Genomic DNA, 18,497 nt, shown 5'->3' on the forward strand with positions numbered 1-18,497 from the left:
GTGTAAAGGGATGGTCAAGTGGCCATGCTGCCCTGTATTTTTTCCATCTCAAAATATTTCTCTTTGTAACATTGTGAGTCTAGAAAGTTCTTTTATGGGACTGGATGCTTCTCTCGACGCTCCTTGGCTGCCATGCCTGTACACACAGCGGTCAACAACAGACACAACGGAGTTGTGAGGCACAAAATTGTAGATTCAACCTACATCCCCAGGAGTAAATTGTGTTCCTGTTCTTTGTAATGGGAAGATGAACAATGAAACTTGCCTTTTGTCAGTGATTGGCACAAACTTGACTCGTTATTCTGACAAGAACTCAACGTGTCAGTCAATGGGAAGAGATGTATGGAAGTTGATTGAAATTGATTGTTAATGCCAGCTCCCTGACAGAATGATGTGCTAGGGCCACAGTCAGTCACTTCTGGGTAGATAGTAATTGCTGAGGATTTCCAAAGAGCTGCACTGCAGGTGTTAATTTCTCCCTGCTTTTCCTATTTAGCTCTGATAGAATCATCAAGTTGTAATTTGCTGTCTCAAGGGATTACTGAATGGCTGGATTATTGAACAGCTTCCTGTCTTAGCCGAGGGTTAACGAACAAAGTAGCTCTAATGTCTGATATGTCAAGGGTTTTAAAAAGGAGGCGGTTCTGTTTTGAATCCTGCCATTTTCTGTTAGCCTTTCAACTAATATTTGACAAAAGCCTGTAATTTTATTTAAAATCTCTTCATGTTTTCTGAGTTGTGCATTAACTTGCTTTCTACTCTGTCCCTTTTGTTACAAGCAGTTGTGGCAAGGAGAATAGACAGAAAGAAAAAGGAAATTTTTCAAATCCATCATCTTCAAAAACTAGATACAGAGATTTGTTAATTTAAACAAAGCTTCCTGAGCTGGAGTTTTCTTTGTAAGTGAGATCACAACAACTCGGGCATAAAAACTTAGGGCAGCTTTAGAAAACTGAAGAAAACTGGGATACCAAAAGGAGAAAGCATCGTGGATGAAAACTGAGTTCTGATGGAAATCTTGTGGTGGTTTTGTTTTGTTTGTTTGTTTGTTTTAAGAAATGAGCATTTTCAAGAATAAGTTTCAAGTCCTTTGAAGCAAATATATATATGAAAGTTTACGAAAATTGATCTAGCAGTCATTTATATTTAAAATTTGGGTATCAAACTGACTGTGACAGTTGCTGCTGTGAAATACTCCTACTGATATCACCCATAGGGTGACACACACATACCCCTGTAAATATTTGGCTCCCTTACCTTGGTAATCAGGAGAGAAATCAAGGTGAAACAGTTACTAGATAGTCTGTGACACTTTTTTGGGAGCTGAGTACTTGGAACACTTTCACTGTGCATATGCCTTGAGTCGGGAAACTTTGAAAGCTTTGCTCAGTTGCAACACAGGATCATACCTTTTAGCTCTCTGTTCAGTGTCAGAGATCACACAGGTCAAGCAGAGAGCTGAGACACCACAACAAGAAGTTATTTTATCAGTGTTTAGTATTGATCTTGTTAGTACTGTGGAGTGCCTTCGTGATGGGTACTTGATTTGTGCAAGATGGCCACGGTCTAATGCTTCTCTTTTAATTAATGGATTTATTTGCCTTCTCTGGAATTTAGGCATCTTGTTCCAAAAGGTATGTGCTAGATTTGGTAATACTTGACTGAGCTGTTTGTCACTGTAGCCCTGCTGGAGGTTGTCACCTTCTTCATAGTGACAGAAGTCCTGAGCTAAGCTGGTTGACTTTCCCTTCAAATGAGTGCTCACATGTTCTACTCTGTTGATTGGGTTGTGGAGCTGGTTATCTTTAGAAGGATCAAAACTCTACAATTTTGTAGTAGGAGCTTTCAGTTTCCTGGCAAATCTGCTTATTTCATGTGTGCTTTAGGAACCTTTTTCTGAAATAGTTATTTACAGTTTGTTGATTCAACACAGTCGCTGCATCTAATCCATTTTTGCAGTGCTCTAGCAAGTTGAAGAGTTCACCTTTGTGCCCACAAAAAATGTGAAAGTTTAATTGAAATCTGTGCTTATATTATTCCCTTGATGAGCAGCATGCTAATGAATGTCTCCAGTTCTCGCAGTGAGTCATGAAGACCTCGAGTAACACAAATGCTGTGGCTAATCTGCAGAATGTCACTAATGAAAATATTTTCTCTTGAATACTAATGAAGTTGATCCAGTACATTTTGTCTTATGCTCTTATTATTTCTCTTTACTTTGGGCATAGATGCTACTTGCTCTCAAAAATGAATTTTTAGCTGCTTTGTAGTTACATTTAACATTGGCTTCTGATGAAATCAAAATGCAGCATATTTTGCTTCATATTCAGATTTATTTTATTAGCATATGGGAACACATAATCACAGAACGTTAGAGGTTAGAAAGGACCTCCAGAGATCAACCAGTCCAAATCCCCTGCCAAAAGCAACATCCCCTAGGGTAGTCCACACAGGAATGCATCCAGGTGCGTTTGGAAAGTCTCCAGAGAGACTCCACCACCTCTTTGGGCATCCTGTTCCAGTGCTCCAGCACCCTCACTGTAAAGACGTTTCCCCTCATGCTGAGGTGAAACCTTCTATGTTCAAGTTCGTATCCATTGTTCCTTGTCTTATTACTGTGCACCAGCAAAAAGAGATTGGCCTCCTCCACCTGACAGCCATCCCTCATTGACATTGATCAGATCCCCTCTCAGTCTTCTCTACTCTTCTGTTGTATCTTGGATTTGTTTGTGACTTAAATCCTGATTTAATTGGTTTATTTTTTTTTCATCTTTCTCCTTCTCTCAAATTGCAGCAAAGTGTATCTATGGAGGCAAAGTGCTAGCAGAAGGCCAGCGAGTGCTAACCAAGAGCTGCAGGGAGTGCCGAGTAAGTTTCAGCTGCATAAACTTTTTCTGGTTCTCAGTGGTTGTGTGGTGCTCAGAAGTGACAAGGACAAGTTAGGGCATTTCTTTAGGCTTCCTTCATGCAAATGTGTCGTCTGTTGTCTTGAAAAGGTGACCTTGAATTTTGTGAAACAAATCCCTGAAAACAAGGCAGGGATATGACCCTTACAGAGTAATAAAATATGGGCAAAATGGCTTGGAGGGAGGGATGTTTTCTTTCATGTCTGCCTTCATGAACTCTAGAAAAGGACATCAACATCTTAACCTGGTTACTGATTTCAGTCAAACTGCTAAAATTTGAAGTGACCTGGCTTATATTGCTAGAGTCACTCTAGATTTCCCCCCAGTATTGTTTAAGCTATACGTAGCTCCGATAATAATTGAGGTAAATTACTGAGTATTGGACTGGACTGGGCTCTTTCTTGGCAACTTCATAAGACCTGGATGACTCCAGTCAATATTTAAGAACACTGGTAAATGGTAGGAACATTCAAGGGGTGATAGTGAATATAAGAATGCTACATGGTGTGTTAAATGTGGCAGGAACCAGTTGTCAAGACCAGCCTTAGGATGAGAGAGCAGTAGTAGATGGTTATAAAAGGCCCCTTGCTCTGCTGAGAGATGTTTGTTGTATGTGTGCTTTAAATATGATTTATCAGTTCAGAAAGGCACAGCTATTTTAAACCACGTTTGCTCTCATGTGTAATTTGAAAGGATTTTTTGTTTTCCCATCTTGTTGAATTTGTGGAGAGGGAGGGTGGTAAAGAGGAGGCTTACAGATGTTATTGACAGATCAGTGTGCTAGAACAGTTATGAAAAACATTGGGGAAAGATTACAATCATCTATTTATTGTTATGCTTGTAGCAGAGTGTAGAGAGTAGTAATTTTATGTTCACTAATGGAAATGGACAATAACTGGTTGCAGATGTTGTGAAAGCAGCTTGTTATGCAGAATTGCTTTGCTGTTGGTAGTGTTTAGCTATATAGGGGAAGTCAACGCTGTAGATATAAATCCGTGGGCAAGGTGATTGCCTTGAAGACAGACTAAGGTGCCTGCTATTTATGACATGACATGGAATGGCTCTTTGGGAGAGAAACTGCCTGGATGAAAAAGATGAGAACAGGAGGATTTTCCCATTGAAGTGACACCAGAGGGAGTGATCAGAATTATGTCTGTGGAATTCACTGGGCTGCAAATAAGAGCTTTATTTATATGAGGATGATAATACATTCCTGAAGGTTAAAAGCAAATACTGACCATCAAATAGCTGTCACTTTAGAAATGACCAAAATCATAATGAAAGGAACTTTCATATTTTATTTACTGTTAAAAGAAATTGTTATGGTGAGGCTAATTACAGTAACATTGCAGTTTGTGTTATTTACATCTCAATGGAGAGTATATGTAGGTATTTGAAAAGTTATCTGTGAATGTGATACCATAAAGAAAATGGGTTCATGCTTCAAAAAACCCAACAAAAAGCTATTTCCACAGCACTCTTTCAAGAAGGCATCAACCCATATTGCCAAAACTTGTCATTCTGACTTGAGAGACTTTTTCAGTGAGTCTTCAGGCAGGAAGTTAATTTCATGTGTCTTCAGCATGACCTCTTGGAGCTGTACACAAATCACGTACTTATTTACTGTCTCACTTAGATGAAGCCTCCATGCTAGATGAAGGATGAGTGGTGATGAGTTGAACTGTAGCTATTGTCATTGTTTTCTATCCTTCATTGTCTTTTGGGTGGACAAGGTGTTGTATGGATAAAGGAAGGGCTTTGTACTTGGGGAAGGACTACAAAAAAATTAATATGGTTTAATTTTCCTCATTTGAAAAACAGACATCAGGTTGGAAAAGCTTTTGATCAGTGAGGGAGTACACTAGAGGGTACATGTCAAGTGCTAATTTATTAGTGCTGATAAAAATGACTTAAAAGTCTTGAGAAGTAGCTCTTATGTCTGTAGAGGAGGATGTTTGTAGATGGAGTAATGTCAAAAGAGATAAAGTTGAAGTTTCACAATTGAGGTTTTATTTGAAGATAAGTATTTCCTTCTTTGCACAGTGATCCAAGCTAAAGAGGGTTTTAACTTTTGTGGTTTTTTTTTTCCATTTAACAAAAATAATACCACTGATGGATCTAGATAGATCAAATATTGTCTTTATCAGGCTGTGAGCAGGTTGTGTTTTTTTTTTTTTTTAAATTTCTGAGAACTAATCCAGACTAAAAATGTGTTTATGACGCACATCTTAACCATAAGCACAGATGTTACTGATGGACAGCCATTCCCAGCTGGAAGCCTGCCCACAAGCACTCTCCAGATTAATTTACAGTGACAAGATAACATAGTTTAGTGCACAAGTGTTTCTAAGAATCACAGAATGGTTCAGGTTGGAAGGGACCTCTGGAGGTCATCTTGTCCAAATACCCTTTTTGATCAGGATCTTCTAGAGCCAGTTGCCCAGGTTTGTGACCAGATTGCTTTTGATTATCTCCAAGGATGGAGACTCCACAACCTCCCTGGGCAACTTGTGCCAGCTCTTGTTCTCCAGACCCTTCACCAGCTTCCTTGTCATTCTCTGGTGCTGGTCTTTTGGTGAGGAGCCCAAAACTGAACCCAGCATTCAAAATGTGGCCTGGGGAAGGATCACCTCCCTTGACCTTCTTGCAATACTTGGCCTAATGCAGCCCAAGTGACTGTTAACCTTTTTGCCACAGGAGTGCATGGCTGGCTCATCTTCAACTTGGTGTCTTCCAGCACCCCCAGGTCCTGTTCTGCACAGCTGCTTTCTGGCACTGGTGCATGGGGCTGTTCCTTCCCAAGTGCAGGGCTTTGCACTTGTTAACCTCTTGAGGTTCCTGCTGGCCCCTTTCTCCAGCCTCTTGTGGTCCCTCTAGAAAATGTGAGCGTGTTTCTTCTTCTGAAAACTGCACCTTTCTGCATTCCCAGTGCTTCTCCTGGTTTGTGGATTTCACCAGCATGGTGAAGCAGCTCATCTGAAGTCAGTGGAAAGTGTTCTACAACTTAGGCTGGATTGGGAGTTTATTGCTGATCAGCTGAGTTCTGGGCTAATACCTGTGAACGACAGGTTGCCTTTTCATAACCAGATGACGTGTTTGACAGCAAGGGGTACAAGAATAAACTCCTCTTCATTAATGCTGGCAGCAGGCAGCCAGAGAGTGCCATACAAATGCCAGAAAGATGGACAGGACTCCAATGACTTTCAGGTTGCCTGATTGAAATTATTTCATCGAGATAGGGAACAGTGTGGTTCCTGGAGTGACAGCTAAGGATGCTACTTAGAACTTTCTTCTCAAAGGCGGATCAGTATCAGGTGAAACAAGAGGGAAAAAATCCCAAACAGCAACAGAAACCCAAAATAACCTTATCTGAAATCTTGCTATTGTTTCCCAGAGCTGATCCTGTGAGATGAGCTTGTTTGTGGTTCAGATTTTCACCGCACGTCACTGCTGAGGCTTATAGCCAATCTTTTTAATGTACTTACCTTTGTAATTACAAGGAATTGAATTATCTTGTTGTAGATGTTTGACTCCAGATCTCATTCTCTGTCGACTCTATGTCACAGTTGGAACTTGACCTATTTATTCCAGAGGAATGTCTTCTTGATATCTATTTCTGCCCAGATTCTGTGGCTACATGTGTGAATTGAGTACAAAAAGTTAGCAATTTTCCTAAGGCTGCCTGAAGCAATAATTCTGAAGTGTGAAGTCTTGCTTATCTCAGTGGATAAAATCTGAAATCTAATGATGATAATTCTTATAATTGGCTCTGTACTAGTTTGTAACAAATTGATTTTAATCCAAAGAATACTCAACATGGAAGCATTCTAATTGTTCTAAAAATTAATTACAAATATGTTTGATGTGTTCTCCCAAGATTCAAACTTTGTGTTGAATGTGTAACTTAGGGAAATAAGATCTCATTGTAACTAAATTAATGGAATTTTCTCTTTGTGGATTCACTCCCTTTATGATTCACTATAGAAGGTGTGAGCTTGGGTTGAATTTAGCTTTAGCTTTTTGACTCATCATAGAATTGTAGAATGGCTTAGTTTGGAAGGGACCTTAGAGATCTCCTTCTCCAACCTCCCCTCCATTGGCAGGGAGACCTCTCAATGAGACCTGGCCTTGAACACCCACAGGGAGGAGGCTTCCACAACCTTCTTGGGCAGCCTGTTCCAGGGTCTCACCACCCTTGTACTGAAGAACTTCTTCCAAAGATTCAGTCTAAGTCTACTCTCTCTCAGCTTCAAACCATCCCCCCTTGTCCTGTTGCTAGACACCCTTAGGAGCAGTCCCTCTGCAGCCTTCCTGTAATATCCCTTCAGGTATTGGAAGGCAGCCCTGACGTTCCCCCAGAGTCTTTTCTCTAGGCTGAACAAGCCCAGCTCCCCCAGCCTGATCACTGGTTTGACTTTCATACAAGTTCTTGTTTTCTTGCTGTCTTTTTGACCAGGCATGCCCTCAGTCAACACTTTTTGTCCATCTGTTGACACACTGTAACCTTTCTGCTGCAGTTGTCTTGTCTGAGCTGGAAGAGGCGAGGAGTTCCAGCCGGAGCTCTTCCAGCTGGTAGGTTGATAACGTGATAGTAAATGACGGCTCAGTGGGTCTGGTTCTTTTCTCACCTTTGCACAGGCAACCATAGGAGATTCCTCTTTTTCACTTAGGGAAGTGAGATCAGAAGGAAACTGAATACTTCCATTAACTTCAGTGCTCTCGTGTGGGCACTTGTGTTGTTGATGCATGCCCTGCGTGATGCTGCAGGGAGCTGCTTTTAAGAAAAAACAACCACCACCAAAACCCTGATGGCTGTGGGATTTTAATAGCATTTTTCGTGACAGAAACTGATGCAGCTTGCCAGTAAAGACAGTTGGGAAGTGAAGAAAAAAAAATTACTTGGCCCTGCTTAGTGTGAAGATTGCAGTCTCAAGGGCAGTGAGTGCAGGAGGGTCAGTTTTGCATGTCCCAGGTCTGCTGCACTTCCCATTTGTGAGCCCTGATAGATGCTGGGCACCTTGTGCATCGTTGGCACCTTGTAGACTCAGCAGGCATTTCAGTGTTCATGACTCTGTAGGGCAGCTTGCTGCTGCGAGAGCTAATTCTGGAGCCTGGAGTGAGGTAGCTGAATCCGTGTGGCATGGCTGGTGAGGCTACCAGCAGAGAGTTTTATCTGTACTGGCTGTGGCCCCTGAGCTAGGTGTGGCAGTGTCTTGTAGATATGAAAGCAAGCTTCTGGCTAGTAAGGGGGTGTCTGTGTAGGGTTATTTCTTCATAGAGTAGACACAGGCATTTTCAATAGCCTCTGTTCAAAGTCAAGTATCCCATCCCTCAGATTATGAGAATGGTGCTTTAATAACATGAATTTTTGTCTTCTTTTCGTGTTGGTTTCTCTTCTTTCCTTCTCCTCCCTTCTTCCTCCTTTTCTTTCCATTCTGGGCATAAAAATGTCCAAATAGATTATTTTAGTTTTGGTGTACTAGCGTAAAGAATGAATGTAACTTGCTGCCTGCAGTTTGCCAATGTTTTTATTAGAGATTACCAGAGCTATGAATTGAAAATGATGTGATCCTTGCCTTTGCAGATGTTTTCATCAGTGTCATTTTAAAATAATGCTGTTTATTTTCAGAATGGAGTTTTAGTAAAGGTAACAGAGACTTGCCCACCATTGAACTGCTCAGAAAAGGATCACGTTCTTCCAGAGAACCAATGCTGCAGTGTTTGCAGAGGTAAGCCAGAGATTGTGCATGCTTGGAAAGAATAGAAGTTGCTTATTCAATGGAGAGGGGGGTGTGGAAACAATGGAAGGAGTAATTCCTTTTTAGTGAGATATTAGGTATACCTATAAACCTGTGTCTATTTCATGGCAAAGCAGGCAGTGAGAGTCCTTTGGGTAAGAGACTTACCAGACACAAAGCTGTAATTGCTCTGAATTGGAAAGGGGAAAGGAGAAAAGGCAAAGGTTGGAGGAGAGAGGGTGTCTGTAAGAATGTATGTTGCTTGAACTTTGAACTGTACTGAACACTCAGGGGTTTGGAAATGGGTTTTTAAACTCTCTGTTTGAAAATCACAATAATAACAACCTTAAGATTCTAGTATATGGAGGCTGATTTGGAGCTCAACTCTCTCAAGACTCTTTTATGAATTAAGCTGAACAATGACAGAATAGAAGTGAAATAATAACCCTGGAGCCTCGAAGCCAAGGTTTCTTCCTTGCAGTGGAATGTTCAGGTGTAGGTTCCTCTTGCTTGTTACATTTCAGCCCTGGTGAGCCCTGGTTGCATGCTGGACTAGACTGAGCAAATCATAGCTAAAATATTAGTAGAGAAAGATTCCCTCACATGAGGAAAAAGTGGAAAAGGCAGCTGTCACAAGGCTAGAGAACCTGAGCAAGCTTTCTTCTTGATGTGCCTTGTGTCAGTGAGCTGTTGGGTAAAAGGTGTCAGAATAATCACTCCCTGGCTCTGACTGTATTGGACCTCTGTTCCACACCTCTCCCTTGGTAACGAGTCTCATCTGAGCTTGAAGAGAGCCTGTTTTTTTCAGAGCAGGACTTGTGTGTCAGCCTTTAGTGATAGCCCTCAGAAATGTCTAAAGAGTATTAAATGAGCATTGGACATTTCCAAGCTTAGATAGTTACTGAGACCTAAACACCCCCCGTGTCATTGTAGATGCCATTGAAGGGGCAGTAAATATTAATAGATATGGATGGTTAAATATTTACTAACACCTTGAATGCTGGCAAGCATATTCATATGGTTGCATGGGAGCTAGATGATCTTAAAGATCCCTTCCAACCCAAACCATTCTATGCTTCTATGATTTGAGACTGCTTGCTGGATCATGGTCTAAGAATATACACATCAGTTTTTTTAAACAGTTTCTGGAAACATCTGTAACTACTTAAGCTCTCAGCAAATGTTGTTCCTTTGTCCCTCAGAGGGCTTGCTGTCTTAATGATACTTCTTAACAGATGGCCTGGTTTGATGTAGTGCAGTACTGAAAACATCATTACTTAAAAAGCATTAGAAAGCTGGAAGCTTCAAAGCTGATGAAAGATAAGTTCTGTAATTATTCACTTCTAGGTTATTGTTAATGATAGGTACACTGGAACAGGTTGCCCAGGGAGGGAGTTGAGGCCCCAGCCCTGGAGATATTCAAGGTCAGGCTGGACAAGGCTCTGAGCAACCTGCTCTAGTGGAGGACATGCAGGGGGGTTGGACTCAAGGACCTTTGGAGCTCCATTCCAAGCCAAACCATTCTGTGATTCTGTGGATTGTACTTCCACTTCCTGTGAATCCCTGTACGTGGTGCTTTCCAACTGATGCACTCAGTTCTGCTTTAGCTGACTGCTAAGACAGAACCACCTCCCTTTGTATTTCATCTTTGTCATTTAAAACTCTTTTGAACATTATGCTTAAAGATATGATTCATTTTGTCAACTTTACAAAAGCATCAATTGTAGTTAAGCCTTCATATCTTGAAGGAGAATATATGCTGCTTGCCACTTGCCTCACTTGCATGCAGCCTCAAGTGGTAGTATATAATTTTATCATATCTAGGGTGCTGGTGCTAAAAATGGATATTTATTAAGAAGTCTACATTTGGTATGAGTTTTATCTTGCCAGCAGGTGCCCTGTGATATTGCAAGCAGGCCATAGTTTCTGGTTCTGCTTTGTGCCACCATGTCCTTTTCTTGGAAAGGATAGAGTGCTTCCCTGTTTTGTAATAACCTCTTTCAGAGACTATATTCAGCTTTTATAGTCCAAGCAAAAGCAATGAGGAAGAAATATTGGAGTAAATATAGTCCTGAGTAATCAGAATGTTCCTTGGAAATCCACATGGATCATTTGCTCATCATGTGCAAATTTCACATTAGATGGATGACGATACAGATAATTCTTTGTGTCAGCCCCTAGCTCGACCTTTAGTTAATCAGCAGGGTGATTAGTAAGTGCTTACTGGTAAATGTTAAATGAGAACAATAATTGTGTGTAAATAATAATAATTGTGTGTGGAACAACAACGTGCTCTTGTGGCCAAGAGAGCCAATGGGATCCTGGGATGTATGAAGAAAGGTGTGTGCAGCAGGTCTAGGGAAGTTCTTCCACCTCTCTACTCTGCCCTGCTGAGACCACACCTGCAATACTGAGTCCAGTTTTGGGCTCCCCAGTTCAAGAGAGACAGAGACCTGCTGGAGAGAATCCAATGGAGAGCCATGAGGAAGCTTAGGGGACTTGAGCATTTCCCATGTGAAGAGAGACTGAGAGCCCTGGGGCTGTTTAGTCTGGAGAAGAGAAGGCTGAGAGGGATCTAATCAATGTCTATCAATAGCTGAGGGGTGGGGGTCAGGTGGAGGGGGCCAGGCTCTTCTGGGTGGTTCACAGTGATAAGACAAGGAACAATGGGTTCAAACTTGAACATAGAAAATTTCACCTCACCATGAGGAGAAACTTCTTTCCAGTGAGGGTGACAGAGCCCTGGAACAGGCTGCCCAGGGGGGTTGTGGAGTCTCCTTCTCTGGAGAGTTTCCAAACCCACCTGGATGTATTCCTGTGCAGACTACCCTAAGTGATCCTGCTCTGGCAGGGGGCTTGGACTCAACAATCTCTGGAGGTCCCTTCCAACCTCTGATATACTGTGAGACTCTGTGTAAATATTTCTGTGTGCTAGTGACTGGTAGGTTTTGTTTTTTCTATCAGTTTGTGCTTTCTTTAGTATCTAGTTGTGGAACTGCTGAATTTCCATGTTCTTTCCTGAATTGGGCAAGGGTAAGAGGTTTGCAGCTTGTGCTTTTCTAGCTGCAGCAAAGGAATTTCCATTTAATGAAAGGATGAATGTGGGGGATCAGTAGAAGGGAAAAGCTGCAGAGAGAAACGGAAATTTCATGATGCTGTGATATGAGACTGTGCCCTCTTCAGGGATCTCTGTACTATCTGCCACAATAATGGATAAGTGCCTAAAATAAAATGGGGTATGCAAGGAAGAAATAAATCTGTGAAGTTTGTGGTGGTGGAAATTGTGAGGCAGCAAAGGAGAGAGTTGAATACTATCATGTACACAGCTGGTGGGCTTCCTACATAGCCATTATTGGTTGTAAATGGGTAGAAGAGGAAGGACTGCAAATAAAATACCTTTTTTGGGTTTTATTTATCAGGTCTGATAAGTGTGTTTATAGTATAGCAAAAAGTAATGTAGTGCTAAAAGCCAATTTCTAGATTTTTACTAAATGATTGTATAAGGCAAGGGAGGTGTAGTGTGGAAGAACTCTGCTGTGCAATCACAGCTTACTTCTGTGACTTGATGTACCTGAATGCAAACCAGAACTCCTTAAAGCTGTGTATAGACTCCATCTCTGAGTGTTATCTAGAGGGTACCTAGATTTTATCTCCATCTGTGTGTTTAATATAAAAGTTTGCTTAAACTGTGTGGCTACTTTCTACTTTTCAGCAGCTCAACGTGGGGTTTTTAAGCTCTCTTCTTAGGTTGCCAGAGATTTTAGTTAATTTTAAAACTTTACAAAGAAGCCTTCTACAATAAAATCTTGTTTTTCTTCCAGCATACCTGCTACAATTTTTACAGCCCAGGGACAAATCTAATACCAAAAAAAAAAAAAAAAAAAAAAGAGAGAAAGTGTCATAAAAGTGTTTTATTGTTCCCTTTAGCTATTTTTTCCTTGCCAAAAACAGTGTATAATTTTGAAAGACTGATTGCCCCCCCCCTTTTGACTGAGTGATTCAAATAAAACTTTGTGAGAGAATTTTTATGTTGTTATGTTCACAATTTTAGTATGTAAGGATAGCCTTAACAGCCCTAGCAGTTTCAGTCCTGCTCTCCTTAAAAGATAGAGCAGGAGGAAATCATGAAGTAGTGAGAGCTGTTTGGTTTCTGGAGAAAGCAATTTTTATTTGCTGTCCTGTAATATGGTTTGGCTGATGGATTTAGATTGACTGCTGATACTGGTTAGCTGGAAGTAAAGAAAATGTGACTGATGAGCTGCAGAGTCTATTTTGTGGCAGGTAGCACTTACATGTCAAAATGGGGCTTCTGCCACCTTTATTTGTATTGCTTTGTTTTGTTTTAAGAAGGTTTTTATGCTTTCAGTTAGAGGATGAGAAGTCTCTTCATAGAATCATTATTTAGGATTTAGAAGAGCTTTATACCAGAACAAAAATAAATTAAAAACTATATCTTTATAAGCTGTTTAGGCTGTGCAGGAGCATTGTTGTAATGCACAGCAAAAATAAGCAGCATGTAATAACGTCTGCAGTGAAAGAGCAGCTTGAAAGAATTTAAGAAGTTACTGGTTTATGTCAGACCACTGAGTTCTGGGACCATAGTCTCTGAAGGTGTAAAAGCTGCTGTGCAAAGTGTCTGACTGCTCATGACTCATTAAAAACTGGTTCAAGTCACCAAAGGGTGTAATTGTTACTGCAGATCTTAGGACTCTTCCTATGAGTTGCTCCCCAAAAGTACTTTTACACATTTGTGTAGTAACCTAGGGGTTAAATTTTAACATTACTACAGATTTTGAGGTTGAAATTCACAGGCTCATAGGATGGTAGGAGGATCTCTCTGGAGATCATTGAGTCCAACCCCCCTGCCAGAGCAAGACCATAGAATCCAGCACAGGTGTGATGGTTTGAAACTGTCTTTTTAATTTTTCCTTGCAAAGTTCAGTACAGAGAAAGTGAAAGAATGTAAATAAGTCACTATTGGGTGTAAGAAAGCAAAATAACGATTGTTCTAAACACTTCCATTGGATAGATAGAAATGTTTAAGAACTATTACCCAAAACAAAGTAGGCATTCGGCACATTCTGCGTTCGGCAGTGGGGGCAGTTGCTGGGCTGTCTGGCTGCTGTTTCTTCTTCTCTTCTGGCTGAAGATAACACACTGACCTTGGCAGCTAAGTTAACAACTTTCTGCTTAACTAACTCTGCTTCTCTGTCCAGGGGGGTCTGGGGGGAAGCTCCTGGGAGAGGGAGGCCCCTTTGGGAGGGTCCCCTTGGGGGGAAGCAAAGGGAGATCGATTGTGCTTTTTCTGTTGATTGTATATATTTGTGAATGTTGTGAATTTTGTATATTTGTACATATTCATTGCATTTCATTGTAGATTTTAGACTCTGCTTGTAAATACAGCTTTTCATTTGCTTCCAGACTGGGCTAGCCTGGTTATTGTTGGTGGGGGGGGAATTTCAGCTCACACCGACACACTTTTTATTTTTGGCGCCCAACGTGGGGCTCGATTGCTTGTGATTTACTTCTGCTCAGATTAGAAAGCAAAATGAAGCTGTTTTGGATTTTGAGTAATTTTATTTCCTCTGTTATCAGTGTGATTGTCTACAGATGGGCTGTTTCCTGCATGATAGACAAGATTGTGAGATATGTGGCATATAAGTCATTTCTTTGGGTTAAGAACAAGTTACTGAATGTTGGTGAATTCTGTTATGGTCTTATTGGGCTAAGAAGCTATGGTAACTCAACTATGGATCTGCTAGCAGACACATATGAGTTTGTTACTCCTCTTGCAACTACAGAGGGTCTTTGTAACCAGTGGTACCCTAGATATCTTGTACTAGCCTTAATCTTAATTTTGTTGCTTCTTGGAATAATCATATGGCTACTGATAGCACTGTATCAAGAAAGACATAAGGCTACTTGCTCTTCCAACTCTGCTGTGAATGTGAAAACCAAGCCAGTAAATTTGGTGGCCACTGTAACCAGAAAGCGTAAAGGAGATGCAGATGCTGCAGGAGATGGTGCAGATGGAGATGAGGGTCCTTCTACTCAGGGTCCCTCTGTTAAGAAAGATCCTTCTGATGAGGAAGAGAGGGTTATCCTTAAAACTCTGGTAGACCTCTTGAGACCCCACATGGATGATGGAAATGTAGGTCAGGATGTAGACCCTAGTAGATTAGCAACTGCTGGTAGTGCCTCTGAACTCAAAGAAATTCAACGGAGGATTAAAATAGGATTATGGGGACAGCAACCTCAGGATGATGATGATGATGATGATGAGGATGACATACAGTCAGCTAATGCACCCAGACAGGAAATTAGACATGTGAGGAAGGATTACATCAGAGGAGATAATGAGCCAGTCCTGTCTTGGCTAGCCAGGTGTTTTGATATGGGAGCCCCAGCATTGATGGTAGGTGACAAGTCAGCCTCTCAGTTGGGGATGCTCTCAAAGGATACAGGCATAGACAGGCATCTAGGCAAGTGCATTGGTAAAGTTTCTCTGTGGGCACGCCTCCTACTGGCAGTCTCGCTGAGGTACCCCAGCAGAGATGATTTACCATGGAACCCTAAGCCTTGGACCACAATAGCTGAGGGAATCAAGCGTCTGAGAGAGTTTGCTGTGAGAGAAGTAATGTATGGAGATCATAAGACTCTGAATCCTGATGAAATTCCTGTTGGAACAGGCCTTGCCAAAAAGCTCATTAAGCTTGCTCCTCCTAATTATGCCACTATTCTGGCAAGCAGGATTGTGGCAAGAAATTATGGTGGAGTGCCTCCTACTGTTGGCCATTTCACTGACCAAATGAGGCAATTGGAGGATAGTCTTGCACGTACTTCTTTGGTTTCAGCCATTGAAACTTTGTCTGGAGAAATGAAGAATTGCATGAAAGAGCTGAAGGAGGAACTTAAAACCTCCATATCCAACTTGATGAAGGGGGATGATTCTAATTCCTCTTCCTCCAGATGGATACAAGTTTCAGCTGTTAGGAACAGACGTGCTCCAAGGAGGCCATTCCAGAACAGGTCAAACCAAAACAGACAGCAGAGGCAATCACGTGGCAGTATCTGGATAACTCTGCGTGATCAGTTTGGTGAGAACATGAACAGATGGGATGGTCAACCAACTTCTGATCTTTTCAAGAGGTTACGGGAGCTGCAGAGGGGCAGATCCCGAGGTAGCAATACCAGGAGGGTAGCTGTCGCTTCCTCAGTTTCCCAGAACAACTCTGATAGCTCCAACAGTGATCCTAATTCTGGTGCTGGACGTTGTGCCAGCTGTACATGTGGAGGTAATCCCCACCATTAGGGGTGCCCTGCCTTCCGCCAGGGGGAGGTAAGGGATAATGGAGATAACAGAATCTATTGGGATGTGTACATCCAGTGGCCTGGCACTTCAAAATTTCAGAAGTACAGGGCCTTGGTTGACACAGGAGCTCAGTGCACCATAATACCATCAAATTATCAAGGGGGAGAATCTATAACTATTCAGGGAGTCACTGGTGGATCTCAAGAGTTGTTTAAGATAGAGGTTGACATAAGTTTAACTGGGAAGCAGTGGAAGAAACATACTATTGTAACAGGTCCTAATGCACCTTGTATTTTGGGAACTGACTTTCTGAGAGAAGGGCGTTTTAAAGACCCTAAGGGTTACAAATGGGCTTTTGGAATAGCAACTGTAGAAATTGATGGAGGGAAATTGAAGTTGTCCATTAGACCTGAGCTTTCAGATGAATCTGCAGTTGTGGGACAACATGAGATAGAGGATGTAAAGCTGCCGGTTGCTTCTCAAACTGTGCATCACAGACAATACAGAACCAACCGTGACTCTTTGGTGCCCATTCAAAACTTGATTCGTCAGTTGGAGAGTCAGAAGATCATCAGCAAAACTCATTCACCTTTCAACAGTCCAATCTGGCCTGTGAGAAAGCAGAATGGAGAGTGGCGTCTGACAGTTGATTTCCGTGCCTTGAATGAAGTAACTCCACCCATGAGTGCAGCTGTACCAGACATGATGGAACTCCAATATGAGCTGGAATCCAAGCACGCCAAATGGTATGCTACCATAGACATTGCTAATGCTTTCTTCTCTATTCCCATAGCAGAGGAATGCAGGCCTCAGTTTGCTTTCACCTGGAGAGGCATTCAGTACACATTCAATCGTTTGCCCCAGGGGTGGATTCACAGTTCAACCATCTGCCATGCAGTGATCCATGATGCTTTGGAGAAAGGTGGAGCTCCAGAACACATTCAGTTCATCGATGACATCATCGTCTGGGGTGAGACTGCTGAAGAAGTCTTCGAGAAAGGTAACAAAATCCTTGACATTCTCTTGCAAGCTGGTTTGGCTATCAAGCGAGACAAGGTGAAAGGACCTGCCAGAGAAATCCAGTTTCTGGGAGTGCGGTGGCAAGACGGTCGCCGTCACATCCCAATGGATGTGATAAACAGAGTCTCCACCATGGCAAATCCCATCAATAAGAAAGAAACCCTGCGCTTCCTAGGCATAGTGGGATTTTGGAGACTGCACATTCCTGGATACAGTCAGATTGTGAAACCTCTATATGATGTGACTCGAAAGAGAAACAGTTTCCAATGGGGTCCTGAGCAACAAGCAGCCTTTGACCAGATCAAGCGAGAGGTAGTCCAAGCAATGGGTCTGGGACCTGTCCGAACTGGTCCAGACATTAAGAACATTCTGTACACGGCCGCGAGTGACAATGGTCCAACCTGGTGCTTATGGCAAAGAGCTCCAGGGGAGACACGAGGACGTCCTCTTGGTTTCTGGGGTCGTGGCTACAGAGGCTCAGAGGCAAACTACACTCAAACAGAGAAAGAGATTTTAGCTGCTTATGAAGGAGTGAAAGCTGCTTCTGAAGTGATTGGAACTGAGTCACAACTTCTTCTAGCTCCTAGAACTGAATTGGATGTTCAAAGGCAAAGGTTCTTCACCACATCATGCAACAGATGCTACTTGGTCTAAGTGGATGGCTCTGATAACACAGAGAGCTCGAATGGGAAATCTCGAAAGGCCTGGTTTGGTGGAGGTGATCACAAACTGGCCAGAAGGCACAAGCTGTGCAAAACCTCCAGAGGAGAGAGTGACTCGTGCTGAGGAAGCTCCTCCTTACAATGATCTGTCTGATGATGAAAAGAGATATGCTTTGTTCACAGACGGTTCCTGTCGTCTTGTTGGGAACAAGCGGAGATGGAAATCTGCAGTGTGGAGTCCAACGCGCAGAGTTGCAGAAGCGAGAGATGGAGAAGGAGAATCCAGTCAATTTGCAGAGGTAAAAGCTGTCCAGCTAGCTCTTAACATAGCTGAACGTGAGAGATGGCCAAAGCTTTATCTCTACACCGACTCGTGGATGGTAGCCAATGCCTTGTGGGGTTGGCTGAAAGACTGGAAGAAGAATGGCTGGCAGAGGAAAGGAAAGCCAATCTGGGCTGCAGATCTGTGGCAAGACATTGCTGCTCGCATTGAGAGAATCCCAGTGAAAGTGAGACACATCGATGCTCACATTCCTAAGAGCAAAGCTACAGAGGAACAACAACACAACCATCAGGCAGATCTAGCTGCAAGAGTTTCCCAGGTGGACACAAACTCTGATCCTGATCCTGATCTTGACTGGAAACACCGAGGTGAGCTGTTCTTAGCTCGGTGGGCCCATGACTCGTCAGGACATCAAGGCAGAGATGCAACCTACCGATGGGCTCGTGACACATCCATTGACATTTCCATGGATGCTATCACACAAGTCATCCATGACTGTGACATTTGTGCTGCTATTAAGCAGGCAAAGCGGATCAAGCCCTTGTGGTATGGTGACCGATGGTCCAAGTACAAGTA

General features: G+C 42.3%; 1 protein-coding gene across 2 annotated transcripts in view; it reads left to right on the plus strand.

Annotated features, from left to right (window-relative positions):
- The window catches only part of NELL1 (neural EGFL like 1), a 310,625-nt gene that overhangs the window by 80,500 nt on the left and 211,628 nt on the right, over nucleotides 1-18,497 (plus strand). For both annotated transcript variants that reach the window (XM_054390328.1, XM_054390329.1), the window contains exons 10-11: nucleotides 2,795-2,868; nucleotides 8,536-8,635. In XM_054390328.1, the coding sequence (XP_054246303.1) occupies nucleotides 2,795-2,868; nucleotides 8,536-8,635 (174 nt within the window). The remainder of the gene's footprint in view (nucleotides 1-2,794; nucleotides 2,869-8,535; nucleotides 8,636-18,497) is intronic.

Source organism: Indicator indicator, chromosome 21 (genome assembly GCF_027791375.1).
Source record: "Indicator indicator isolate 239-I01 chromosome 21, UM_Iind_1.1, whole genome shotgun sequence".
Taxonomy (NCBI): Eukaryota; Metazoa; Chordata; class Aves; order Piciformes; family Indicatoridae; genus Indicator; species Indicator indicator.